Source organism: Callospermophilus lateralis, chromosome 13 (genome assembly GCF_048772815.1).
Source record: "Callospermophilus lateralis isolate mCalLat2 chromosome 13, mCalLat2.hap1, whole genome shotgun sequence".
Lineage (NCBI taxonomy): Eukaryota > Metazoa > Chordata > Mammalia > Rodentia > Sciuridae > Callospermophilus > Callospermophilus lateralis.
The window spans coordinates 49,925,297-49,952,868 of NC_135317.1; the positions used below are offsets into that span (position 1 = coordinate 49,925,297).

At 44.5% G+C, this 27,572-nt stretch overlaps 1 protein-coding gene across 3 annotated transcripts in view; it reads left to right on the top strand.

Annotated features, from left to right (window-relative positions):
- The window catches only part of Frmd4a (FERM domain containing 4A), a 287,644-nt gene that overhangs the window by 135,291 nt on the left and 124,781 nt on the right, over nt 1-27,572 (top strand). For all 3 annotated transcript variants that reach the window (XM_076831358.1, XM_076831357.1, XM_076831359.1), the window contains exon 3: nt 19,577-19,671. In XM_076831358.1, the coding sequence (XP_076687473.1) occupies nt 19,577-19,671 (95 nt within the window). The remainder of the gene's footprint in view (nt 1-19,576; nt 19,672-27,572) is intronic.

Sequence of the window (27,572 nt, forward strand, 5' to 3'; positions counted from 1 at the left end):
GAACCTGCAAATAACGCTGAGAACAGGCACTGATGGGGAGGGGCAGGCTGGAGATCAGCGGGGTGGACACCACAACAAGTGTCCACACAGGAGTTTGACCTGCCATGCCCCCTAGGGTAGCCCTGGGATCGTCCCCCTTTCCTCTCTTTCTCTTGGTGTTTGGGAAGCACTTCATATTGCACTTTGAACTCTGAAGAAAGTTCCTTGTGATCATCCCAGGTGTGCAGACAAGCAAAAGTTACCCAGGTTTGGTTCTTTTTCAGAGGTTGAGTTTTAAAAGTTTCATTTCAAACACATTCACCTCATTGATGTCTCTGGCTCCCATATAAAGGCAGTTATTTGAAATCCAAGTACAAAGTACCGCAAGAGGAAGACACCAGATGTCTTTTTTCCATGGTTTGACTGTAGTGATGAATAGTCCTGTGGCTTTGCTTAGTGTCAACAGCTTTGTAAATATGCAACTCCACCTTACCTGTCTTCCCTGTCATAATTCCCATGGGACCAGGTGCCCTGTCGGTGATACCTCAGGCCACTCCACTCCCTGTGACCATTGTAAGGCAACCTGTTCTGTGGCCTGCTGGTGACATATTCAGAGGGAAATGGTTAAAGGGAAATAGAGTCAGACCCTTTCCATAGTCCTCTGTCATTAAAATGGGAAAACAAATGGAGTCGGCATGCATGAAAAGTAGAACACGTGACATTGACCTCAATCCAGACCGGCGGAAATGAGCCGTATCTCAGGTCACTAAAATATTCCTTCCAGGACTGGTCTTTTCAAAGAGATTTAGCCAGGTGTGGTAGCACACACCTGTAATCCCAGCCGCTCAGGAGGCTGCGGCAGGAGAATTGTGAGTTCAAAGCCAGCCTCAGCAACTTAGCAAGGCCCTAGGCAACACAGAGAGATCCTGTCTCTAAATAAAATATAAAAATGGGCTGGGGATGTGGCTTAGTGGTAGAGCACCCCTGAGTTCAATCCCTGGTACAAAAAAAAAAAAAAAAGAGAGAGAGAGAGAGAGATTTAAAAGAAATCTAAAGCTTTACTTTGCATAAAATGTGTGGCTCTCTTTTTCCAGATGCTGGTGGTCTGTGAATGGAGTAGGTACTCTTGGGTCAGATTCTTTGATGAATTCCTGTGTTTTCTGTCGCACTGCACATGTGTATGTATTCGGAGTCTTTATTTCTTACATTTTTAACACTCTATAGTCATGAAACATCAGAGTGGAAGTTCAGGAAATGGAAATGTGATGGATGATGGAATTCTGGGTTCAAGGTATTGGAAAGGCCCGGAACATAGTTTTTTACCCCTTTCCTCCTTTTAGACCACAAGTGCTCAGTTTTGAAGACATGGCAAGTTTAATTTTTCTTCAGAATATACTTTGTACCTTGTTTAATAGGTATAAAGAGTCTCTTTAATAGGTATAGAGTGTCTCTTTTGCCAAACAAACAGAGTTCTGGAGATCTGTGGCCCAACAATGTGATCACACTCAACCCTATTAATTATACACTTAAAAATGGGTAAGGTAGTATATGTTAAGAATATATTTTACATACAGATTTTTAAAATGTACCTGGCTTGGTACTTGGCTGTCTTCCTGGAAAGGATTTTTGGTAGCCAAATCCTTCTTTAGTGATTTGTTTTGTTTTTCTTTGTTTGTGTTTGTTTGATGCAGTGCTGGGGGTGTAACCCAAGCCTGGTGCACATGCGAGGCAAGTGCTCTCCCACAAGCTTCACCCACAGAATTTCTCACACTGGAGCCTGTTTAGCAAAAAGAAGTAAAGAAGTGCTTAACACTGCCTGTAAAATGTGCTTTCCTAGCAAAAATAAAATAAAATAAAATAAATGGGGAGGGGGAACTTAATGAGGAACCTTGCTGAGCATTCTCTGAACCACTTTGTTCTCAAACAGAGAATCCCATAGGTTCTGAGACACCCTCTCCCCTCCCTTCAGATAGCACCTGAAATCTGGTGTGGTTTTCTGTTTTGTTATTCTGTCTTTCTTCTAGACCTGCCCCTGCTCTGAAGGTGCTCCCTGGAGAGAGAAAGAAATCCAGATATGAAATCTAGATGTGAAGACCCTCACTCTTGCAGGCAAACTGATTGCCAGCACAGGAGAATAGCCAGGTGGATCTTCCAGCAGAGACAGGGCAATAAGGCTGGGTGTTGGAGGCCGCCCCCTTGCCCACCTCCTCCCACCCACTGTTGCTCTCCCTCCACAAAGTCTGGAAGAGGAGAACCTGGCAGGTTCCAGGAAGGGTGGTGCCCTCTGGCTTTCTGGAACATTCTACTCCTGATGGAAAGCTCAGACTTGGCCTTGAGCTACCACCCAGCCTACTGGTCACCTAGACAGAATGTGACTAGAGCTGGGTTTGGTTTTGAACTGTTCCTCTTGCTAGCTCTGTGACCCCAGGTAATCTCTGTTGTCTTGATGCCTCAGTCTCTCCAGATATAGAATCGGGGCAATAATAATATGTTTCTTGAGTTCCTTGTAATTGTAGTGGTCAGGTGTGGTCGTATCCCTCTTCCCCCAACCAAATCCTGTAGGATCAATTTCAACTTCGTGACAGGATGCAAGGGTCTGCCAGCCTCCTTCTCAGCGCCATCCCTGGGGTCCCCACACCCCTTCAGATGTGACACCATTCACCTACCCAAATTTTAATGAGCCATGCCCGCCCTGCTTCTGTTATAGCCCTCAGATAGCACCTGAAATCTGGTGTGGTTTTTCTGTTTTGTTATTCTTTCTTTCACCAGAGCAGTATCAGAAATGGGGAGTTATATCCCTGTGGTTAAATGCACAAAGTGTAGGGTCAGGTCTGGGGATATAGCTCAGTTGGTAAAGTGCTTGCCTTGCACGCACAAGGCCCTGGGTTCAATCCCCAGCAGCATCAAAAAAAAAAAAAAAAATAGGGTTGAGCTGCCTGGGTTTAACGCTCAGCTCTGCCATATAATACCTGGGTGACATTTCAAGTGGGAATAATAATAAACCTAGTGCTCACCTCCTTGGGTTGTTGAGAAGTTCAACTGCAATATCTTCTGTGTCCCTGGGCGCAGGTAAAGACCTCACTGGCTGCACGGCACTATTATATTTATTAGGCATTATTATCTCACAGCACTCTGGTGAGATAGGTCATCTTACTTGGTTGACAGGTTCCCAACTTGCCTGAGCCCACACAGCCAGAAAGTAGCTTTCTAATGGGGGCTGTTCATCCCCTGGCATGAGTTGGGCAAGTGCCCCATACATGTGGGTGCTTGTAAGGTTGCATTACAGTGAGCACCTCAAGGTCAAGGGTCAAAATTCCCTTTGGTGCATCCCTGGCACCCTGAATACCACCCAGCACACAGTAGGTGCTCTGTAAATACTGTATTGCATCCAGAAAGACTTGGCTTGGTGGCAGTCTGTGGACATCAAAATTCTAAAAATATCGCAAGTAATTGTTTCCCCCCACAGTGAAGCATGTGGCTTCCCTGAGGAAGTTTCCAACTTCCTTTAAAATAGATCCTAGCCTGAGTTACATGTTAGAATCAATGGTTCCTGGGCCCTCCAAGACTGGTTAAGTTAGAAACCCTAAGGGACTTGGGCGTCTCTGGCCTGTTTATGTGTGTGTCTTTGGGGCAGGTACAAGGGATTGAACGCAGGGATGGTCCACCATTGAATATCCCACTCCTTTTTATTTTTTATTTTGAGATGGAGTTTTACTCAGTTGCTGAGGCTGACCTCAAACTATCCTCTTGCCTCAGCCTCCCAACTTGCTGGATTGTGCACCACCATGCCTGGCCATCTCTAGCTTTTTAAATGTACCAGATGATCTGAATGCATAGCCAAGCAGAACCTGATCACTAATTGAGGACAATATCCAAGTGGTATTTTTGCACAGAACCCCTACTTCCTCTTCTGGAACCTCAAACTCTGAACAAAGCTCCAGGGTCAGTGTCAAGTGCAGTGGACAGGCCTTGACATTGTCCTAGCTTGGAGGGCATTTCAGCCAAGTGCATAGAGGACAGTGTGAGATGTGTCTTGGAAAAGATGCTGACAGGAAGTACTGAATGTGCACAGAAAATGTGTCCCAAGCCCCCTCCCTCCCACCCCACCTCACCCACATACACAGGAGCCGGGCAGCTGGGTCCTTTTTCCTAGTCTAATTCAAAACCAGAGCCCACCTCATTCCCATTGGATTGTAAGCCCAGGGCAGGGTTTTTTTCTTCTTTTGTTGTTTGAGATTTTCCCTCCAGTGTCTAGGAAGGGTCTGGAAGATCATGTGCCAAGAGATTTTTGCTTACCAATTTGACTAAAAAAAGTCCCAAACTCTTGGACTAGATGGATTCAAATAAAGGTAGGAGTCCACCCAGTGTGATAAACATCTGTCCCCAGTGAGTGCCAGGGTGTCCTTCCACCCATAGACGGGAAACACAGGATAAGGAAGTTGATAGGAGGTTGGGGTGTGAAGTGGAAATGCAGAGGGAAAGTATGGGAAGGTAACGAACATGAAGAAACAGTCATGGAGAGCTGAAGGGTGTTTTGCACATCTTGTCTCAGCTGATCTCTACAATGTTTCTATGGGAAAGCAGTAAAAGGTCTGAGACGGGGACTTGGCCTTAATCCTATAAATCCTTCTGAAGCTATGGCTCAGGCCAGGTCTCAGAGTTTGAAGGTGTCCTGTTTTCTAACAGTGATCCTGGGTTCCCAGGGCTCTGAGTGAAGCCCAGGTCCCCACAGGGCAACCAGGACAGTTGATGGCATCCAGAGCAGCCTGGAGAAGAGTGTTTGGTCTAAAAGCGTAGCAGGGACTATGGGAATGATGTCACCTTTTCACCTGTGCCTCTCTGTCCAGCCAAGCAGCGGATGGAAAGATTGACACTGGTGCAAAGGCTTGTGTCCAAAGTTTTTAAATCAAAACTTAGGATTCTAAATATGTACATGTGTGCTCACGTGGGCACACACCTACAAATGCACACTCTTACTGTGTGGCCTTGGACATGAATGCACAAGGTCTGACTTCCTGTTCCTTTCAGGGTTCTGCTTTGCTTTTCCTGGTAAGAAGAGCAGGCTCTCAAAGTGTCAGACAGCAGTGCTGGGATCACATTGATTTGAAGACTACAGACTGCTTATGTGGTTGTGTCCCTGTGAGCTCCTCAGGGTTAAAGGTCAAAATTGTATGACCCCTGACAGCTCCACAGGGGTCATAAAAGGTTAAATGAAGGAGTTGAAAGTGGACTATTGCTCCCAGATTTTCTGCCCATCGATCCATAGAATTCTATAGCTACCAGGGTCAAGACAAGAGCCTTGACCTCTGCCCTTGGACCAGGACTATTTTAAAATCTCACTATGGCTTTGGAGAGACTCTAGAGAAAGATATATTTTCCTTATCCTATTTACCTTCTCATTCTGATGTTATCATCGCTCCATGCTAAAGAGGCTGATTGAGAGTCTATGAAAGGCAGCCACACAGACAGCAAAATCTCCCCCTGTACTTGTGACCTGGGTCATGGTTTGACCCTTCCTCCTGCAAATGAAAGGAAAGGGGTGAGGAATGACAGCTCCCTGCCTGAGAGACACTCCTCTGGGCAGCCAAAGACACTTGCTACCACAGGGTCACAGCCTGCGATGATTTCTCTTGAACAAAATGGCATGCTATTATGGTTTTAAAGCCTATTAACTCTACTCCAGAAGGAGAATATAAGGCCTCAAATGAGCGAGAGCAAGGACCAGCTAACAAAGCACATGATCAAACCCCAGATGAGGTCATTGCCAGGCCCCGGTGCCAGCACAGAAAGGGGTCAGAGGAGCTGATGCATTGCATGTGAATTGACTCATTAAGATTCTCCAAGTTAAATGTTTCAGAGGGCCTTGCAGGACCCTGATGTATTTTGATGAAACACTTTGGACAAGAAGAAACAGGCAGGTGACACGAGCAAAGACCGGGATGCGCCTTATCCTGCTTCTCCTTCATTTCTACCCTTGTTCCTCCTACCACGCAGCCTCAGTTTCACTTTGAAGGGTCATGGGGGCCAACAAGATCATGCACAGAAGAGAAGGTTTGGACCTAAACTGGACCCATAGCTAGAAGAGTCTTAATTAACAAGTAGAGATTTCTAGCAGTTGAAGATCCTTCTGGAAGGTCTTCTAAGAAAGAGGCCCTAAAAGATTTGGGAGGAACTTGGACTTGGAGGTTAGAACCAGGAGATCACATGAGTCCAGTGAAGGCTCACTGAGATGGGCTTTGATGTAGGAACAGAACTTGGGGGAACACCATTATCAATATGAAGGTGACTCTTACAAAACTCCTGTCCCCACCTCCTCATTTATTTGTTCATTCACTGACCCATCCATGCTGTCATTTAAATATTGACGATTTGGGCCAGGCTCTGTGGAAATGAAGATGTATAAGATACTGTTCCGCTCTCCAGAACTCGTCATCCTTGAAAAGAAATAGAGTTATGAACCAAGATGGCAGGGCCTTGGGTTGCATGCCATGGGCGTGACTTCTGCACTTCTCTGAAAGCCATAGAGCTGCTGGGTGGATTCAAATTGTCACCAAATACAGGGAGCACCATCAAGGCAGCTCTCTCCCCAGAGGCAATGAATTGTACAGGGTCTTGAATCAAGAGTAGTTTGGGCCACAGAGAAAGGAAGGGTGTCAAGATCAAGGGAGCAGCTGTCCAGTGACAGTGCAGTCTGGAAGGGCAAGGACCTCAGAAGCGTGTGGGAGCAGTGGGAGCCCCCGATGTCCAGGCCTCACCCTGCCTTCTCCTCGGGTGTGCTCGCAGACCTGCCAAAGTGGAAACATGGCTCAAAGCCATTCCCTGATTCCTGGCACACTGCACCGGCACCTCCGATCCGTCTCTCAGATCCAAGGGCACAGGGTTCAGTTCATCTGCGTTGGCTTTTCAAACGTGACTTTTTGAACATTCCTTCTTCTTGCCTTATCGGTTTGCAGGAGGCTGTTTCATTTTGCCTGGATCGGGACTGACTTCGTAATTCTTATGTGGTTTGGCTTCAGAATCAAAACGAAGTGTCAATGCCAAGCTGCCTAATAATGACTGACATGAGCATTTGTTTAAAACCTAATAAAATATTGCTTCCAAATTTTCTGGCCAAATTCACTTATGTAAATATCTAACATCAGGTTTCACCCAGAATATCCTGTCGAGTTTCAGGAGTTTTGTTCTAAAACCTGCTCTGAGCCGTGGGAATGGTGTGGAGGGCCTGTGTGCTGGGCTGTTCTTGTTGGCTAATTTCTGTTTTCCCCGGAAACTGTGTTGAAGACATGCTGTCTGATGCCCCTCTGGGCAATTCTTGAGTGTTCTTGTGGGGAAAGTCCTGCCTCTATTCAAGAATTTCACCTCCTTCTTCTGTCTGCTAATGAAGCTCATGTAACTAGTAGGTTTCCATTCACCAACTCCAACTCTGGACCCAGCAGTGGGAATTACAGTCGTCTCCTTTATCTCTGGGGGAAACGTTCCAAGCTCCCCACAAGGTGCCTGAACCTACCGATTGTGCCAAACTCTACATATGCTCATTATTTTCTGTATACACACACCTATGATGAAGTTTATACATTAGATACAGTAAAAGATTAATTAATAATAAAATAGAACTGTTATAACGACATACTGTAATAAAAGTTATGTGGGTCTTTTGAGTCGAGACAGATATTAATATTTTATTCATATTATTGACATTAATATTTTATTAATAGAATTCATATTAATATTCATATTCTCAGACCACGTTTGACTGTGCATAACTGAAACCACAAAAAGTAGAACCAACCGTGGGGGAAGAGAGGTGATGGCAGTATATCTTAGATGCCGATCCTCTTCAATGGATTCAGTCTTATTGATGCACTTAATCTCCCTAGTTTATACTACTTAAAATTCTGCAGGCCTCCTTGCAACCTTTTGGAAGTAGGTGGGATGTAGTTTTTCCTTGGACGGGCAGCTGTTTGCATCCATGTAATTAGCATATTGGAAGAGAGGGAGTCCCTGCGGCCTTCCTTTGCTGCTTGTCTGACTTTCATGAAACTGCTCTCTAGGAATAGATATGTTTCAGCCAAAACCTGGTCTTCCCTCCTCTGCCAACTGGGACTCCAGTACCTGTGCTCTTTTTCATTACTCCCTTACTCCCATTAAGACTGTATTTTAATTGTATTAAAAAGCACATCATCAGTAGATCAAAATGTATCTCTCTTGCATGTCTGCCAGAGCTTTCCACAGGGAGGATCCCGGGGGCGGGCATTTGGGGAACTTCCAAATTAAAATGCTGATAAGCATTGAAAAGCCAGTGCCCTGTCTCCAGACATATAGCTGGAGCCAGAGGGAGATTTCTTTTTCTTCCAGCCAATACATATCATTTTAGCCCTAAAGAAGCAATAAGTCAGAAATGCAAGAGGTGCCTTCCTCTTGTGAATGGAGCAGGTATTACTGAGCAGACACTGGGACGTGAGGTGTGCTATTTAGGACTGAGACGACCCAAGGAAGTTAAATCCAAAGGAAGTCGTCTGCTTTCTGTTCTCCTTACTCTGCAGCATGATTTATTCATGGCTCCTAAGATAAAGGATGACATTTCATTCAGAAGAGAATTTCAATTCTGATCAGAGAAGGTCCTCATCAAAGCAGTGGTGGTGGGGGTGAGTAATTTTATGGGGATTTGGTTACTGGTTGAAGGAGAAAGGGGACCCACTTTTATTGAGCACTTACTATGTACCATATACTTTATAAATGATCACTTATTGAATCCTCACAACACTGGGAAGTAGACATTACTGTCCCATCACTTCTAGGTGAAGAATTTCAAAGCTCTGTGGGCTGATTACAAACTCACTGCCCAGGTTGTATGATAGATTATGATAGGATGCTTCCATTTTAGGAGACATCTCAGACCTGTGTTATTTTTAACCCACTCAGAACCTCCAGCTCTCTCTAACCCCAAGGCCAGTTTCTCTTTTCAACATGGCAGCAATGAAGCCACAAGCATTTTTTTTTCTTTAGTGTTTTTATTAGTGTATTCTAGTTATGGCCAATAGTTTGTTTTGACATAATGGTACATGCATGAAATACAATTTGCTCCATTTCAGTCCCAAGTACTTCCCCTTTCCCTCCCCTCCTTTCTCCCTCTGTTCCCCTTCCTCTACTCTACTGATGTTCGATTTGTTTATTTTTTTAATTGACACTTTATAAATAACCTAAAATTGGGATCCACTGTGGTACGTTCATATATATCTCATAATTTCATCAACTTCATTCCTCAGTTCTCTGCTTTCCCCCACCTCTCCTCCCACCCCTCAGTCCCTTACTTCTCCATTTATCTCCCCTCTATTTTTGCGGGATCTACCCGCTCCCTGTTTTTTCTCATTTTATTCTAACTCCCACATATGGAGAAAACACTCAACCTCTGGCTTTCTGAGTCTTCCTTATTTTGCATAGCATGATGCTCTCCATTTTTATCCTACCGGCAAATGCCATGATTTCATTCTTCTTTATGGCTGAGTGAAACGCCATTGCGTGATTACACCACATTTTCTTCATCCAGTCACCTGTTGATGGGTAGCTGGGTTGGTTCCATAACCTCAAGCCACTTTCTTGGAACACTGGCCACAAAGGACAGCAGACAAAGGACAGCACATGTCATGGGAACCACCCTTGCTGTCCATCCCATTGGAAAGGTAGCACACCCCCTACCGGACCTGAGAATCACCCCACCCCAACTCTTCTTCTCTGCTGTTCTGGCCCTTTAATAGTGAACTCCCACAAGTTTCTAGCTGATGACGAAATTGACAATTCAAATGACTGAGCCCCATGTAAGGCTTCCTGACCTCTGTGTGTCCCACAGAGAGCCCTTTCCAAAACTCCAGTTTCTGTGGCTGTTCCTTGCATGGTTGAACAGTGCTCTTCTCTGCTCTTCCCTAATCATCAAGCAAATGGAATAACTCAGTGTGCAGTGTCACAAGGACTTCCATCTTGAATTGGTCCTGTGGCCGTTGGGCCCACTGGAACGGTGACCAATCTGCCAATCTGTTGTTTGATCTTGGAGAATGTCCTTCACCTCCCAGTGAATGAATGGGCAGTTTACATCCAAAAGAGTAAGTCGTTACTCCCTGCAGGACAAGATGGGATTGAAGTCAAGTATGCAAAGCAGGCATCTTTTTTTAAAGAAAAGAAATGGCAGTGATGGACAAGATGGCATGGGAAATTAAGCTTGGAATCTCAAGTTGAAGCCTAGTTTAGCATCCCCATGTTCACTAGGAATATCTCAGAATTTGGGCTGTGGACCTGGCAGCCCTCTGTGGTCCTTTTTGTGTTTCCTCTCCCCACAGCAGAGCTATTGTTTCATTAATGTGGTGGGGGCTGCATTAACCGTCCTAGCGACTTGCCCTGAGCAGGCTGGAGTCTGGGGGTTGCTCTGTTAATCAGGAGGCACAACCTAATGAACACCTGCCCACTCCCAGCATCCCCAGGGGGGGACTGAATAAAGCAGACTCCCCAGCCGTCTGGGGAGCACTTGCCTTTCTAGAGATGCAATAATTATGTACGCCTGTCAAAGTCTTCCCGTTGGGCATCATTCAAATGCATAGATGAGAAAGACTTTCTCCCAGACTGCCATGGCCCCAGCTCTTCAAGAAAGCCAAGACCAGGCTGTACCTTAGAAAAATATGGAAGAAACCACGTGGAAATAAGAGGAAAGGATCAAGGAAATAATGTAAAAAGGGAAGGGAAAGGTGAAACAGCTGGGAAACTTTAAAAGATTGTTCCCAGGGAGTCCCCACCCCTAGGTTGAATGGCAGAGTCCCTTGGAAGGGGAGAGGGATGGGTGGAGAGGAAGGAGGCAATTACAGCAGTCAACTGTGGCTGTTGGGCTGCCCGAGAAGTCAGTACTGAAGAAGGAGGCACAGTTAAGAATGGGGCACAGACATCCTTTTGGGGGTACGAAAGTAATGGTGCCTGCAGGCACATGATTTGAGACCTGGCGACTCTCTTGAAACACGGAGCATGTGACATCTGGTCCCTTCTATTGGTGTGCGTCACCACCACCGTCTGCCTCGCAATTTTCTGCTTCAGACCCGTGCCCAGAGAGTGCCCAGGTGGCATCCCCTCCTGAGGTCTGCTTCCCTGCTGGGCTGGTCTAACAATAAACACTCCACTCTTTAGTCTGTCCCAGCTACCAATAAGAAGCCTTTATTATGCACCTACTGTGTGGCAGGTACTGCATTAGCTGTAGAGCTACAAATATTAATAAAATACAGCTCATCATCCTGGGAATTAAGTCACAAAATTGACAAAATTCTATTGCCTTTTGCAAAAGCAGCTCAGAAAGGCTTGGACGTCAGAGGAGCCTGAGGCTGGCTGGATCTCTACACCAGTGTTCAAAACAAAGCCCGGTTCAGGAGCTCCATTGTTCACCGAGGTGACCGCAGTTCGTAACAACGTCCTGCAGACTTAAAAATTGCTAACAGTTGATTTTTAAATTTTCTTGCCATGAAAAAAAAAAGCATGTGAGGAGATGGATATATTAATTAGCTTGATTTAGTCCAATCAAAACATTATGTTGTATACCAAAAATACAGCACATGCAATTTTTGTCAATTTTTCTAAAAACGTGAATAGGTAAAAATTATTTTAAATTAAATGCCAGGCTTTGGAGTGAGCTCTAGGCCTTGTAAGCCCTTGAGTCTGTTGGGGGTTGAGATCTTGGGCACACTGTTTAGCATGTCTGTGTCCTCACCCATAAGCCATTGCAGAGTGGCTCTGACGACTGAGATGATGTAAGAAGCTTGTGGAACAGAGCCGGGGGAGATGCCAGTGCTGGGTAGCCAGGGCAGTCACCAAGCGGCTCCACCCTAGACCCCAGCAAGTCTAGACTTGAGGTCATTCGCTTTTGCTAGTAGCTGCCTATTTCCTGCCTTGACCCCCTTTTTTCATTCATGCGCTTTTGTTGTTTGTTTTGCGGAGCTGGGGGTGGGACCTAGCACTCTGCCTCGGAGCCACATCCCCAGTCCAGTGTACCTTGGTTTCCTTTCCTTCCCATTTCAGCACTTTGTGACCTTAGAAAAATACAGAAGAAAACATGTGGCACTATAGAGGACGATTAGAGGAGCCAGGGCTGGGGTCAGGCACTTGGCACAGCACAGGTGGCCATTGCTGACAGCTAAGGAGGCCTCCTTGTCCTTGGATGTGCTCACGGACGTCTCTGGACCTTGACTTCCTCCTCTGTAACTGGAGTGCTTGGTAGAAGGTCTGAGGCTCTTTTTATCACCTCTGGTGCCCAGGTGACCTACGTCCACCTTGCTGTAGTGGTTGAGACCTGCCACGCATTAGCTGTGAACATTTGGCAAAGGACCCCTCTCTCTCTGGGTCTTGGTTCCCTCCTCTGTTGAAGGGGCGCTCCTGGCATCTCCTCCAGACGCTTCCTATTTCTAGCCTGTCAGAGCCGATTCAGGGGAGTCCCAGCGCAGGCTGGACGGCAGGCACTGTGCTTCATGAAGGGCACTGTTATCTTAGCTGCTCTACTCCCAGCCGGCTTTACTGTGATGATATGCTGCTGTTGGCCCCTAAACTGGAGCTAAAGGATTTGTCCCATGTGCACTAAGGGGTCAGGTTCGGGATGGCGAGGGATATCTGTGATGGAGAAATACTGCCTCCAGTGGGACCAGCTTGCTGCCTGGTAGAAGTTCTTTGGAATTTCCCTACCTGTTCTGAGTGCTCAGGAGCCGAGAAGGGTGCAGGCCCCATGTTCTTCACACCAATCTGCACGTAGAAGCTGGTCTCCCTTTGCCCCCTGCCACAGATTCAGGCTGTGCTGAGAGACGAGGAAGGAAATCAGCCTCTTCTTCTGATCAGCTGAGCACCTTTAGGAGACAGGAGAGGAGGAGCTGCTAGGGCCTGCAGCACATCCTTCCTGTAGAAATACACAGAATGGCCTCATGCCTCCCCTCCAGCATGGCCTCCCTCCCCAGGAATAAAGAGCAGCCATGTGCATAGCTAATGTGCCCATGCTGGGCTCACTGTAAAGCCCCCAGGGTGAGGGTGAGGGGACAGAATGACAGGCAGCCATTCAGCCATCATTTATTCAACACCACCCCCCACCCGGTTTCCAGGAGCATTCAGCCCAGCCCCTCCTGTCCAGTCTAGGGCAGACTGCCTGTGCTTTCTACCCACCCCTGAACTGCCCATCTCACAGCTGTGGCCACTCCTAAAAGGCAGGAGTGACCCATCCATCCCGTCACAGAGTCCCATGTACAGCAGATGGGTAGGCAGTGCAGGGTACAGAGCACCTGTAGCTGTGCCACCAAGATGAACATGGCCTGTCCTCTGTCACCCTAGCAGTCACAGTGCATCTTGCAGTGACAAGGGAATTGTCAAGAACATCCTCAGGCTGGAGGGAGTTAAGAGGGTCAGGCTTCCGACAGCTCTGATTCCTCCCAAAGCACAGTTGGGAGCTGTTTGATGGTTACTGTTTGATGTTTTATTTTTGTGTGTGTGTTTTAGTGCAGTTAACTCAGAAGTGGCAATTGCTTTCATTTGAAATATGTGCAATGTCACAAGGGAATAGTGACTAACAAGAAGGGGCTCTGGGGGGGGGGATTACTCTCACTGAGTGGAACCCCCTTAACCCCTGGCCAAGGCTTGGCTCTGAGACCAAGGCTGCCTGCCCTGCCTCCTGCCCAGGATGGCCTGGGCACTGTCAAGGAAGAGCACTTGTGCCAGAAGGGTGCTTAGAAGTCACCATGTGGCAAACGCCCAGCCGGTACTGAGGCTCCCACTCCTAGTAGCTGTCTGGGAAGAGAGACTAGAAGATCTCTGGGGTCTCAATCTGAGGATGCATATGATTTTCCTGTGACTTCCAGAACAAATAACCCCCAAACTCAGTGGCTGAAAGTGTCAGGAAGGTATTCTCTGGCAGTCTTGGGGGCCGCTGGAGAAGGCCCTCATCTCAGAGGCTGCTGGCATATTCCTCGACCTGTGTCTCCATCTCCCCAGTCTCCACCTCTGTCTTCCTGGGTCTTCTTGGTGTGGCTGCATTGAAAGTCCCTCCGTCAGCCTTTTATAAAAAGACTGTAATGGCATTTAGGGCCCAGCGCTTCTCAGAACTTTGTATGAGTCCTTACTCGCTCATTTGTGGGGGTTCACTCATCCTCACAGCCACCCATAGACGTGGGGCATAGTCACTATCACCATTTTGCAGCAAGGGAAACTGAAGCTTGGGAGTTCAGTTACTTACCCTAGATAACTAAGAAAGGCAAGACATGTCAACCGACTGGAGTTAAGAAATCAGGAAGGAATTAGGTGGTTTTCAGGTTTTTAGGATGAGTAAATAAAATCTTTGAGTGGGCTAGGGAGTTTTTAGGGAAAGAAGTTAAACTTAATAAAAACATAAAGAATAATATTTTAGAATATCTATCCCCATTGATTCCAGTTGATCATTTTACAGATGAGAAAACCCGAGGCTCAGAGAGGTTTTATAATTTGTTTGAGATCATCTACCTAGATGTACACCTTTCGAGTTTGAAATGGTGGAATAGTATATGATAGTAAATATATTAAGTGAAGAATTGGGGGGTGCCGGGTGCCACCTCTTTATCCAACACCTGGAGGATCACGGTCACATAGACAGTACCTGTCCCACTCACGTACGGTGTGGTTTTGAGCATAACAGTTGTCTGTGTCTCACGCAGAAGAAGTAGGCAGGGCCTAATCTGAAATACTGGAATATGCTAGGTAAGTGCAGTTTCCAGACGAGCCGTGAGAGGCCTTGGAACTCAGGTCTGGTGGTGGAGTCAGAACAGCAAAGGCAATCAGCTCTGCCTTCCTCCCTGCATCCCGTGGCGGGAACACAGGTCACCAAGCTCATGGAGCATTGGTAAGGCCATCCTGTCGGCATATTGAAGGGGACGTTTGTGAGATTTCATTTGCCAGGAGGAACACAAGCCTAGAAGGACAAAGGCAAAAGAATTTGAGATAGAAAAAGGAAAATAGAGAATCAGTTGAGTCTGAATAACATTGATCAAGGGCTGAGCAAGTCAGTCTGAAACACACGGACCTCACAGGCCCAGGACCACGGGGACCCGAGGAGGCTGCTTCCAATGTGCTCACGACATGCAGGGCTTGCCGTGCTCACGGGGGTGATTAGGCCTCTGCCCAGCGTGTCCTGAACAACTCAATGGGGCTACAGGCTGCCTTTTTCTGGCCTCGCTCCCAGCCTGAATCCTGCAAAGCCCCACAAATGTTTATAGGACGAGTAATTAGCAATTACAATCAGCAGGATTCTGTAAACATCCCTTCAAAGTACATAATAGCAGAGAGCTTTCTGCCTACCCAGCAACTTGCTCTAAATGAGTTCAAGGAACTTTCGGAAAGATGTAGTTCATTAATCACCATCATGTCAAGGTGGTACATCGTCTCTTGCAAGATCAGGAAATCAAGATGCTGATGTTCAAGAGGTTTAACCAGCCTTACAGAGACTGAGAGATTCAGCTCCTGAGTCAATCAGGATGGGCGAGGTCATGCTGCAATGACAAATGACCCCTGAAGTCTCTTCGGCTTGAAAAGTGAGTTTGCTTCCCACACTGCTCGCCCCTCTGGTGTCGGGCACCCTTACTCTCACTCATGGGAGCATCCGCCATCTGGGTTGCTGCCAGTCACGATGGGAAATAGCACGTGGCTTTTACCAGGAGTAAAAATCTGGGAGTTGTAACCCCACTTCCCTGCCTTAATTTCTCCATCTATAAATTATGGGTGATAAAGGTAGATTTTTTTCTTCCTTAAGAGTGGTACATCTGATCTAGTAAGGAGACTGGCCTTTTTAAATTTTTTAAACAAAAGATACCCATCCAAATACCCAGCCACATAGGTAAAACCCTTGAAAAGGAGTTCATTTGAAAGCATGAAGTTTATCCACGATGCCACTACAGCCCAGAGTCTTATATTTATAAGTCACCAGAAAAGCTCTTTTTTTTCTTCTTTTAGAAGTTTCAATATAAAAAGGATTGTGGCCACAAGCAAAAGCAGAAGGACATGTCACCATGCAGAGGCCACAAGTCAGTCTTCACAAGACTCCCAAGATGGCATTCATCCCTCTAGTGACTTCTTCCGTGTCTTGAGTCATCTCTTTTAACTTTGTAGGCTCAGAAATCTGACTTCCACACTCCCAGGGCAAGACTCCCATTAACCAAATGTATAAATTCATGATATCAATGTATTGGTTTCAACTGAGAAGTATCACCTTCACCCAGACAGGACCCTCAGGGAACATGATTCTTGACCTCTCACCCAGGAAGTAGTGAGGTCAGCAGGTTGGCAGAGGGAACTTACCCATGTGGGTTTTGAGGCCAGCCAGAGCTTGGTTTCTGATTATTTTCTATCTTTTTCTGGGGGATTGGGCAGGAGGAGGTAAATATACATACATAATAAAATTTACCATTTTACCCCTTTTCAAGTATGCAATTCAGGGGCATTGAATACATTCATAATGTTATGTAATGATAGCCAGTATTTCCAAAATTTTTTGCCATGTCAAACAGAAATTCTGCAACCATTAAGCAATAACTCCTCATCCTCTCCTCCACCAGCCCCAAGTAACCTCTGTGAAATTGTCTATTTTAGTTACTTCCTATAAGTGGAATGAGACAATATACAATCTTTGTCTTTTTGTATTTGGCTCTGTTCCTTAGCATAATATTGTCTGGGTTTATCCATGTTGTCACATGGGTCAGGATTTTATTCCTTTTTGAGGCTAAATAATATTCCATTGTGTATACCCAGACCCTGTTCTAAATTTGGGCTTTGCTGCAAGACTGAGGGTAGCCTGCCGATGTCTCCCACTCTCAGAGTCTTGATGGGTAAAGGATGATAACCTGTATGTTAGATAGTGATGAGCTCAGACAAGGGGTTCTCGGCATCACATCCAGGATGTAGTAATGCCTCAGTGAGTCCCTAGGAAGACACAAAATTAGCAACAGGATAGCTAAGTGTAACAGGATCTGCTGAAATAGCCCCGTGTCTCCATTTTTGCCATTAAGAGACTTTGACTGAATGGACCCAAGTACTCAAGGACCCAAGTACTCAATGCCTGTTGCCTAAGGTCCGGTTTCTGGGTTCATCTCCTCTGCTTCCCAAACTGCCCCTCCCATCCCAAAGAGAAAGAAATCTTAAATTTCTGTCATTTTCAAGATTGGGCTGGATTTCTCACCACAATCTGCAAGAACCCACACAAATTTACTCTGTAGTCACACCTCATTTTATAATATGAGGTACCCCAGCATGTTCACCCACTCCTCCTCTAATCCCATTCACTAAACTTGACTCCAGGTGACTTTTAACATTTGCAAAACAGCAAATCCATTTAAGTGCAGGAAAATTTATCACCGATGAGGATACTGTGATGCATGCTTGAATGACAAACCCAAAAGATTATAAAAAGTGTTTTAAGAAAGAGCAGCCATCATGCACATGCTGTGACTCCCCTGAAAGGGATGGCAGTGACTTGGACAGATAAATTGTAGTATATTGCAATTTTTAATTAATTAATTAACTTATGTTAATTAGGTATATATGACAGCAGAATGCATTTTGATTCATTGCACACAATTGCAGCAAGACCTTTCATTTCTCTGGCTGTCCACAAGGTATACCGCATGTGCAGTCATACATGTACCTCGGGTAATGATGTCCATCTGGTTCCACCATTTTAAAAGCAGCCACACAGCCCCAGTTACTGGGCATTGAGCCCAGGGGCGCTCAACCACTGAGCCACATTCCTAGCCCTTTTTAATTTTTATTTTGAGACAGGAACTTGCTAAATTTGCTCAGGGTCTCGCTAAGTTGCTGAAGCTGGCTTTGAACTTTCGATCTTGCTGCTTCAGTCCCCTGAGCTGCTGGGATTACAGACATGTGCCACCAAGCCTGGCTCACAACTGAAATACTAAATGCCTTGAAACTGGGCAACCAAACACCTTCTGGGGGCAAACAATGTTGGCAGCAGAGTCAGCAGCAGCCCACAGCACACGGTGTTTGTTGGAAGCTTCAAGAGTTCCCATCTTCATTTACTTTGTAATCCATCAGTGATGTTCTGAGATGTGCCATGCATCCCTCTGTATTCCCTCAGGGGAGGATTTTTTCTATAAATAAAGGAGTGCCTGACATAAAACCTTAAATTCCGGGCTGGGGATGTGGCTCAAGCAGTAGCGCGCTCGCCTGGCATGCGTGCGGCCCGGGTTCGATCCTCAGCACCACATACAGACAAAGATGTTGTGTCCGCCAAATACTAAAAAATAAATATTAAAAAAAAAATTCTCTCTCTCTCTCCCTCTTTCTCACTCTCTCTCACTCTTTCTTTAAAAAAAAAAAAAACCTTAAATTTCCTATTGGTTCAGAGATTGCTCTTTCACTTTTTCAAAATGGAGAGGGAACAGAAGTTAATGGGTGTTGGTTTATCAGGATGGATTCTCCTGCTGATTTCTGTATTCTGGGAAGGAAGTACTACCAGAGCTTCAAACCCACACTGGTCAGTTCAATGGTTTTCACTGGAAAACTGATGGCCATTGAGGGTGGTGGAGGAAGGCAGCAAAGAGACAAACATCCTGACTTGATCTCTGGGGGCCATATTCTCCATGTGCAATGGATGATGTCACAGGCTGTGATGAGGATTGAAGCCACTGGTAGTTCTACAGTGCTTAGAATAGTGCCTGCCACCTAGCAAGTGCTGACAGTCTGACTTAGGATGGCTCAACCTGTGGTTAGGGGACTTCACAATGGCACGAAAGCAATATGCATTCAGCAGAAACCGCACTTTGAATTTGGATCTTTTTCCCCAGGCTGGTGAGATGAGGTCCTCTCTCAGGTCACTGGGCAGTGGCAGCTCCCAGTCAGCCACATGATCATGGGGGGAACAATCTCCAGCACTCACAGTGCACTGTGTTGCTGAGCTCTGATGCTTAATAGGGTAGGTGTTGTAAATGTATTTCTGACTTAATATTTTCAACTTATGATGGGTTTATTAGAAAGTAACCTCACCGTAAGTACAGGGGCATCTGTAGATAAATGTTTGTTAAATATAATACTTTTTTCTAATAAAGCATCTTTCTGCCAGTTCAGCATAAAATGTGGGAAAGGGGACTGGGGATGTGGCTCAAGCGGTAGTGCGCTTGCCTGGCATGTGCGGGGCACTGGGTTCAATCCTTCGCACCACATAAAAATAAAATAAAGATGTTGTGTCCACCGAAAACTAAAAAATAAATATTAAAAAAATTCTCTCTGTCTCTCTCTTAAAAAAAAAAATGTGGGAAAGGCAAGTCACCAGGTTTGATAGTCCAGCCAAAGCACAATTGCCATTCGTCAATAGCATAAAACTACTAGGAAACAAGACATCTGCATCTCATGAGGACCCTTCATTTAGCTGTCTGCTCAAAAGAATTCTCATTGTCTGTTTTTTTGGGGTTTTGTAAAGATCATTCGCACTTATCTACAGGGCTCGAGCTTTGAGACATTCTGTTGAAAATGAATGTTAGAAATCTGAGGTTGCATGCTTCAGGAAAAGTCGTCTTGTCCTGGGTCACTTAACCCTTTTCCTTTTGTATTCTCCCCCCAGCCCAAGCTTTTGGCCAAGGAGCTTCTTGACCTCGTGGCGTCTCACTTCAACCTGAAGGAGAAGGAATACTTTGGAATAGCATTCACGGATGAGACGTAAGTGCCGCCCTGAGCCCCCACAACCCCCCCACGATCCTCGTCACAAGGGCAGAACCTGACATTGCCAGCCCCAGTGGTGAGCAGTGATGCTTGGGTCCCGTGGTCTGGAGTCCATCCAAGTTCATCTCTGAATTTCAAAAGCCTTGTGATTGTGCCTGGAACAGTCAAGGAATATAATTAGGGGGGTGCCAATATTACCAGGTTATTAGGTAAACTCACTCTTATAATCAAGAAGGTTTGTGTTCAGACCAAAATGTTTACTTTAAAAAAAAAAAAAAAAGTTACTTTTAAAAAAAGTATATCTGTATGGTTTTGGTTTTCTTGAAAGTTAAGTGAAAACTTCCGGAAATTAAACATTACTCTCTTGTATTGGAATAACAATAACAGGAAGTAAATATGATGATAAATTCAAAAGGAAGAATATCTGAGCAGTTTCACTGAGCTGAAACAGAATATAAAAATCAAAAATTCAGATCACTCATCTGGTGAAGAGTAGATTTGCTTTCAACAGTCTTTCAGCTCCGTGAAGTGGTGTTTTACAATCTAAGGAAGGAATATCTTTACTAAAATTTCAATTTTCTTCTCAGTGTACTGTTTAAAGAGTGCAGTGGATACCTGCCTGAATTCACACACACACACACAAAATGTTATTTTTATTCTATGCAGGTGTTTCATAGTTCTCTTTCCTCTGTGTGTATCCAAATATACATACATGCACACTCCTCTGCATCTTTAAACTATGAAGCTGATTCCCTACAATGCCCAGATCAGGGTTAGGATAAGGCTGGACAAGACCTTACAGGGGCCCAGGCCCCAGGGAACGAATCAGGAAGGAAGGTAGCCCTGGTCTAGAGGGATTGCCCTGGTCAAGTAAGTGCAGCTGTGAGAAGGCGGGGCCTGTACAAAAGAGCAGCCAGCAGGTAATTAAAAAAAGAAAAAAGAAAAAATCCTAGAATATATGCTTTTAAGCAACTACACCTCTAAAACAATTACTTTCACAAATGTGAATATTTTCTCCCTTTTCTCTGGAGAATCACGTTAAGCCCCTTAAATTGCTTTTCATACCGTTCACTGATTAGAAGGAAATCCTAAATTTCAATTAATCATATCCCCATTGTTCCCGTTTCCCAAGTAAGTTTACTCAACTCAGAGATTGCATGAACTCTAGATATATCCCAATCAGACTAACCTTTTGAGTCAACAAGAATCAAAGAATGAGCATGTGCTCCTGGCCGAAGAGTTAGAAGCAGTCAGCTGAATGTTTCAGACCACTGCCGCAATAGCAGCAGGAAGGTGGAATGTCACTCTTCTTTCTCCCGGCAGAGATGAGGGCACAAAAGCCACATATCACAGATAGATGTCCCGTTGGCCATCCATCTGACCCTGTGGACTCTGAAGCTGAGCTCTCTGTCTGCATTGGCCTTGAGTGTGTGTGTGTGTTTGTGAGTGTGTGTGTGCGCACTCACATGTGTGTAGGTCAGGCTTGAGAAAAGACTTGCACTCCCTCTAGTGCATAGCTGGCAGAGGGTGGAAGCCATCCTTCTGGCAGAGTCTAGAAAAGATGCAGCCACCTCCATCCCATCCCGCCAGATCTGAGTGGGCCACTCCAGCAATGGCAAGAGTGGCCGCAGGCAGCCCACAGGGGATCAGCGGGAAATAGGTGGAGCTGGCAGATGGTTCCTGAACAGGAACTAGCAGAGTCGCCTGACACACTGGAGGAGAAAGGGCAAGTGTCAAGAAGCCCAGAGGAAATGGAAAAGCAGCACCTCTGAGGGGCTGGCACAGGGAGACAGAACCCATGGGTCCGGGGGACAGCCCTGACTCAGGCAAAGTCCATCATGCCTGACGGTGCCTCGGCCCACACACACCTCTGGGGCCTCTTTGTTGATGTGAACTTTCCCCTTTTCCTGGTAGGAAAGAGAAGAACAAGAGCTGCCCCCACAAAATTGTGCCTGTGCGTGTGACCTGGTCTGGGCTGGCGATGCCTATGTCAGGAAGGGCTAGCCTGAGAGAGTACGTCCCCAGCCCGCCCTCCACGTGACACGCAAGGCTAACATGAGATCTTTTAATGCTGTTTCAGACTGTGCATGTGGACCATGAGGTGTGTATGCTGTGTGTGTGTGTGTCTTATAGAAGAGTTGCAAAATATAGTACAGGACATTCCTGGGTACCCTGAGCAGACTACACTCTGTTTCATAATAAAATGCAACAGAAGTGTGGCCCTTTGTGACAGCTGTGGTGTGCCACATGTATTTGCTATGTTCCTGTGCAAATCAAGCAAGGTTAACACTTGGAAAGTGCTTGCAAACTGTAAAATACTGAACAAATGCAAGATAGCATTACCAGCAGCATTTTCATTCCTCAGAGTAGGATTTCTAGTGGAATATGTGACTGTTTGCCTGAATATTGTCAGTGATTCTTTCGATATTAACTGCTCTTGATGACGTTTTATGGAATCTGGATGGGACCTGAGGAAAGATGCATAAAACAGAACACAGACAGGAAATTGGAAGTTCCTTTAAGCTTCTCTCGCCCCACAAGTTATATTCATTAATGAAGTGTCTGAGTACATGGTGAAAGAGTTTATACCCATAAATGTTTAGTAGTGTTAGGAATCAGCAGTTTTGCAGCATTAATTAATACTAGCTCTCCTTCTCTTTTTTGCTATGATTTTGTATTTTTTACTTTGAAATAATTAGTCTTATAGAAGAGTTGCAAAATATAGTACAGGACATTCCTGTGTACCCTCCATCCACTTTTCCCGTCTGCTGTCATCTTATCAATCATGTTACTTATTTAACCTATCAAAAGCTAAGGAATTAACATATTGTTAATAAAACACAGATATCCAGATTTACCAGTTTTTCCATGAATTTCTTTTATTGTTCTAGGATTCAATTGCATTTAGCCTCCTTTTATTTTTATTAACTCTGTCCCAATAAACAGAGGTTCTGGTGGTCATCTGTTGATGATCTGATCTGTGATGATGTACACACAGGACACTGGGCAGCCTTTAAAAAGCATTCTGAAACAAAGGGCCTGGTACAACTGTTGATGGGATTATAAATTAGTATAAACACTGTGGAAATCAGTGTGGATTTTTCTCAAAAGACTACACATGGAAACACCATATGATCCAGGTATACCACTTCTCAATATTTACCCTGAAAAATTAAGGTCATCTTATTACCGTGATATGTGCATACCCATGTTTATAGTAGCACAATTCATAATAGCCAAACTATGGAACCAGCCTAGGTGTCCATCAGTGGATGAATGGATAAAGAAAATGTGGTATATATACACAATGGAGTTTTATTCGGCCACAAAGAAAAATGAAATTATGTTATTTGCAGGAAAATAGATGGAACTGCGGATCATTATGATAAGTAAGTCAGATTCCTAAGGTTGAGGGTCATATGTTTTCTCATCTATGCAGAAACTAGACAGGAAACAGGTAAAGAAAGGTGGAGGCATATCTCATGAAAGTCAAAGGGAGATGAGTAGAGGAAAGAGATCAGGAGATAGGAGATGGTGAGGGAAGGGGAAAGTGCTGGGGAGTGACACTGGCCAAATTCTATTGTGATATTGTGAATTGTGGGTATGGACAAATACAGAACAGCAAATCCCATCAGTATATACAACTATAATGCACAATAAAAAATGTGGGAAAAACAAAAACAAAAGATCTTTGTATAAAATCAGTCTTAAAATACTTATTTATATATTGCTTGAGTCACGGTTCTCAACCTTGGCAACACATGGAGAGCACCTAGGACTTTTGACAATATACCAATTCCTGGAACTAGCCCCAGCCATTCTGATTTAATGGGTCTGGGCCTGGCCTGAGTGTTGTTTCTAACATGCAGCCAAACTTAAACCCCTATTCTGAAGAGAGAGTCTACTTCCTCCTCTGCCTTCATCCAGATCCAAGAAGAGAAGATGATTCTACTTCAACTTTGAATCCTGGGGGCCAATATCCTAGGGGCCTGCAAAGTTGTAGACCATCTCCCTTCTAAGGCTCCATTCCTAAAGGTTTGAGAACCAGCTCTAATGTTCAGATTCCGCGTTCCCATGCATACAAACAGCGTAATTGAGATTTTCATTGATCAAACATAACTGCACCATTTAGAGAAAAGTCATTTTTACATTTTATTATGAAGTATATCCATTGCTGCTTTAACACTCATGTTTTATTTATTTATTTATTTATTTTGAAATTGCCTTGTGACAGACTTTATAACTGAAATGACTTTTAGAGTAGTTAGCAGAAATACTCAAACACACCCCAAGTTGAAATACTGATTGCCATAATATGTTTTAATTTAATCTCCAGTCATAAATTCCTGAATTACTCATTTAATGTGATAAGTATCTATGCAAAAAAAAACAAAAAACAAAAAGACTTTAAGAGGTATTTAGAAATTTGAGGGGGAAAGAGAAAAACTTGGTTAGCTATTATTGTATATCTTAAAAGCCAAGTACAGTTAGAATACATTTTCACATGCCAATTAAGAAAATGAATAGTTCCTAACCTACTATTTCATCATAGATCCCTTTGAAATTTGTTAAGAAGTTGCATTCTTTCTCTCCCACAAAAGTTTATGCATGAAATTTTGGCTTAAATTTTAAGAAGGGTCACAGACACCCTGAAGCCAGGAGCCTAGTTTAAGAACCTCTAAGGAAATCAATTCAGGATTTTTTTTTTTTTTTGCATCTTATATCTCAGTTAATGGAATCACCTGATTGGTACTGTTTGGGGGGTCAGATTTCCCCAGATATCAAGATCTAAAATGAACCAACTTGTTGGAAATGCATCTGTAGACCAATGCCAGGAATGCCGGTTCCTGGGAGCCTGCCTATTGTGCATTGCCCTTACACCTTTGTCTCTGCTTAAATGGAACCATGATTGGCATTGGCCAGGGTATCCACAAAGGTTCTAGTTGATGAGTATTCCTGGCCACAAGCTTATCTACAATTTAAAAATAAAGTACAAAAGCAATTTTCCAATTGTGGAAGAAAGAACGAGCAGCAGCATCTCTGGGAATGTAATTTATTTAGAAATGGGTTTGAGGTTTCCATTCATTAACTCCTGTGTGGGGGACAGGAGGCAGTCAATGGCTGCAGCCTCCGTGCCTGGGTTGCAGTACTACTCTGGGAACTTGACATTCAGCATTCATGACTACCTCCGAGAACAGCGCTGAGCTGTCAGATACTGCAGCAAACAGCAGCAACATGTATTTTATAATCAGGGAAGTACTTGAGCGTGAGTCTTTCTGTTTATACCCAAGAAAAATAAAGAACAATGGTCAATCCGAGAAGGGCTCAAGGACCCCAGCTTTCTCCTCATTTTTTTTTTTTCTCAGTAGGGATGATATTGAGTAGCCCGTGGCCTGGGCCTGGTGAGCCTAGAGTTCTTCATATGCAACCATTTCTTCAGGGCAAAAGCAGTGTCTATACCTGGTGGCAGTCACTGAACCTATAGGAATATGGATCTGTGGGGCATAATGTAAAGCTGAAGCATTCATCTTCTTTTTTAAAAAATATTTATTTTTTTAGTTGTAGCTGGACACAATATCTTTAATTAATTTATTTATTTTTATGTGGTGCTGAGGATCGAACCCAGGGCCTCACCCGTGCTAGGTGAGCACTCTGCCGCTGAGCCACAACCCCAGCCCTGCATTCCAGTTCTTAACATGTAATTTGTTTAACTTTCACTATTACCCACTGGAGAGACAGACGTAACTGGCCTTTGTTGGGCCTGTTTGTAGTTTAAGAGGTAATTAATAAGACACAGTGTAAGAAATGTTATAGAGAACATTTAAAACAGCCTTAAGACAACACAATGAAGCCAACAATTCCTCAATAAATAAAAAATTATGCCAGAAATTCCAATTAAACCAGGAGTCTGTGATTTAGTAATCTGGTCTCCCCAGGACACATTCTACTTTGATATTCCTCTGTTATTTGAGGGTTTCTAGCTAAATTGGTATCCCTGGGCTGTCCTTAATGACATAAATAGCTAAACATTCTTGCATTTGAGGGGCGCCCCCCCCACCTCCATCCAGTGTCATTGTTAAGAATTTCACATCCTTGCTTTGGCTTTCTGTAGAAGCTCATTCTACATGAAATAACCTTTCTACAGTAAAAAGTGCACAGTAGCATTCTCCCCCCAGGTCCCGAGAAGGGATTGGTGCAGATAGACTTATCACACACCTCCACCCTCCAGAAACTCTATAAACACAACTCCCCGGGGCCATCTTTATTGAAGGTGTCAGCACTTGACCTAAAAATCTATTTGTATTATAGGTAGTAGCTAAAAGCAATCTGCTAAATAAATGCGTCCAATTTCTATTGCCCGGAAGCAATTGCATATTTATTACTGACCCAATAGTTTGACTTATGATAGCCATAACTAAGTGAACAATATCTTGATCACTTTGAAGACCGTTATCAATGAGGTGATAACAAAAATGCTTTGAGCATCTGCTGGGGCACCTGTTATATATTTTTTTGTTTTGTTTTGTTATTGGCAAAGACACTAATGTGCATTCTCAAATGAAAAAATCAATGGGAATCGTGAAAACCAAGCCTTCCAGAGTCTCTTAGTTAAATTGGGCAAAGGGAGTGCCTCTTCGCCTCTCTGTTCTTCATCCCAGCCTAACTCAAAGGGAAACGAATGGGGATTTGAAGGGAGCCCTAGATATCGGACTGGAAGCTGTTCAATAGGACAGAAAAAGCCCTCTCCAGGGAGGAAACAGCAGCCCTCCACGGGGTAGGGGTTGAGACTTCATACCCAACAGAATGAGCAGAAAACAGTATTTCAACAAGTCTGACTGCCGTCAAAGCCAGTGGCCCCAGAATTCTGGTCTCTACATTACTCTCTAACACATCTTTTAGCTTTTTCCAAATAGTGGACAATCACCCTAAAGGGCCTTTGATGGGTCCACTTGTCCCTCAGTCTTTCCCTTTGTCATCAGAAATAGTCAAACATTGTTAGCTATTTATCATCAGAGAGACTTTTACAGACTTTCCAGAGGGGCCGACTTCCTTCCTCCCAAGCTCCAAAGATGGGTGTTGAGGAAATGGCCTCTCCATCCGCTACCTGAGCTGGGAAGGTGCTCACAGAATTGAGGTTGGAGAGTTGAAATAGTGGAAGTGGAGAAAGGAAGTCATTTTGTGGGGGGCGGGGGAGAAATGCCTTTATTTATTTATTTATTTATTTTTTATGTGGTGCTGAGAATCAAACCCGGGTCCCTCCTGTGCTAAGCGAGCGCTCTACCACTGAGCCACAATCCCAGCCCAAAGGGAAGGTCATTTTTTTTTATTGGTGTATCACAATCAATCATTCATATCAATGGGGATTCATTGTTAAATATGAAACATGCACATAACACAATTTGGTCAAGTTTTTTCCTCGGATGTTAACTGTTCACTTTAGGGTGATTCCCACTCCTTTGTTCTCTTTGTTTTGTATCCTTTTTTTTTGTGTGTGTGTGTGTGTGTGTGTGTGTATGTGTGTTACTTTCTGGTCATTTAATTGCTTCATAAATTCTAAACCAATACACAGCCAGGAACAAAGAAATATTCAGTAAATAAATTCATTGCTAAAAAAGTCGATCTTTTAAAGAGTTTAATGTGGGGAATAAAATCTTAGCAGGGGAATCCGTGTCTTTGTTAATACAGATGAAGGACGAGCAGTGAGCAAAACCAACAGGAAGGTATCCAATGACACCTGGGTCTCTGGTTCCTCAGGCCACACATCCCCACCTTGAGGTTCTCTGCCTTGTGAATGGCAGTCCCCAGACATCCCTGTCTAGTCCCTGGCAACTTTTGTGGTCAGTCATGTGCTGTGGGTGTGCTGAGGATTTCCCAAGCCTGGACCATTGGCTGGTCTC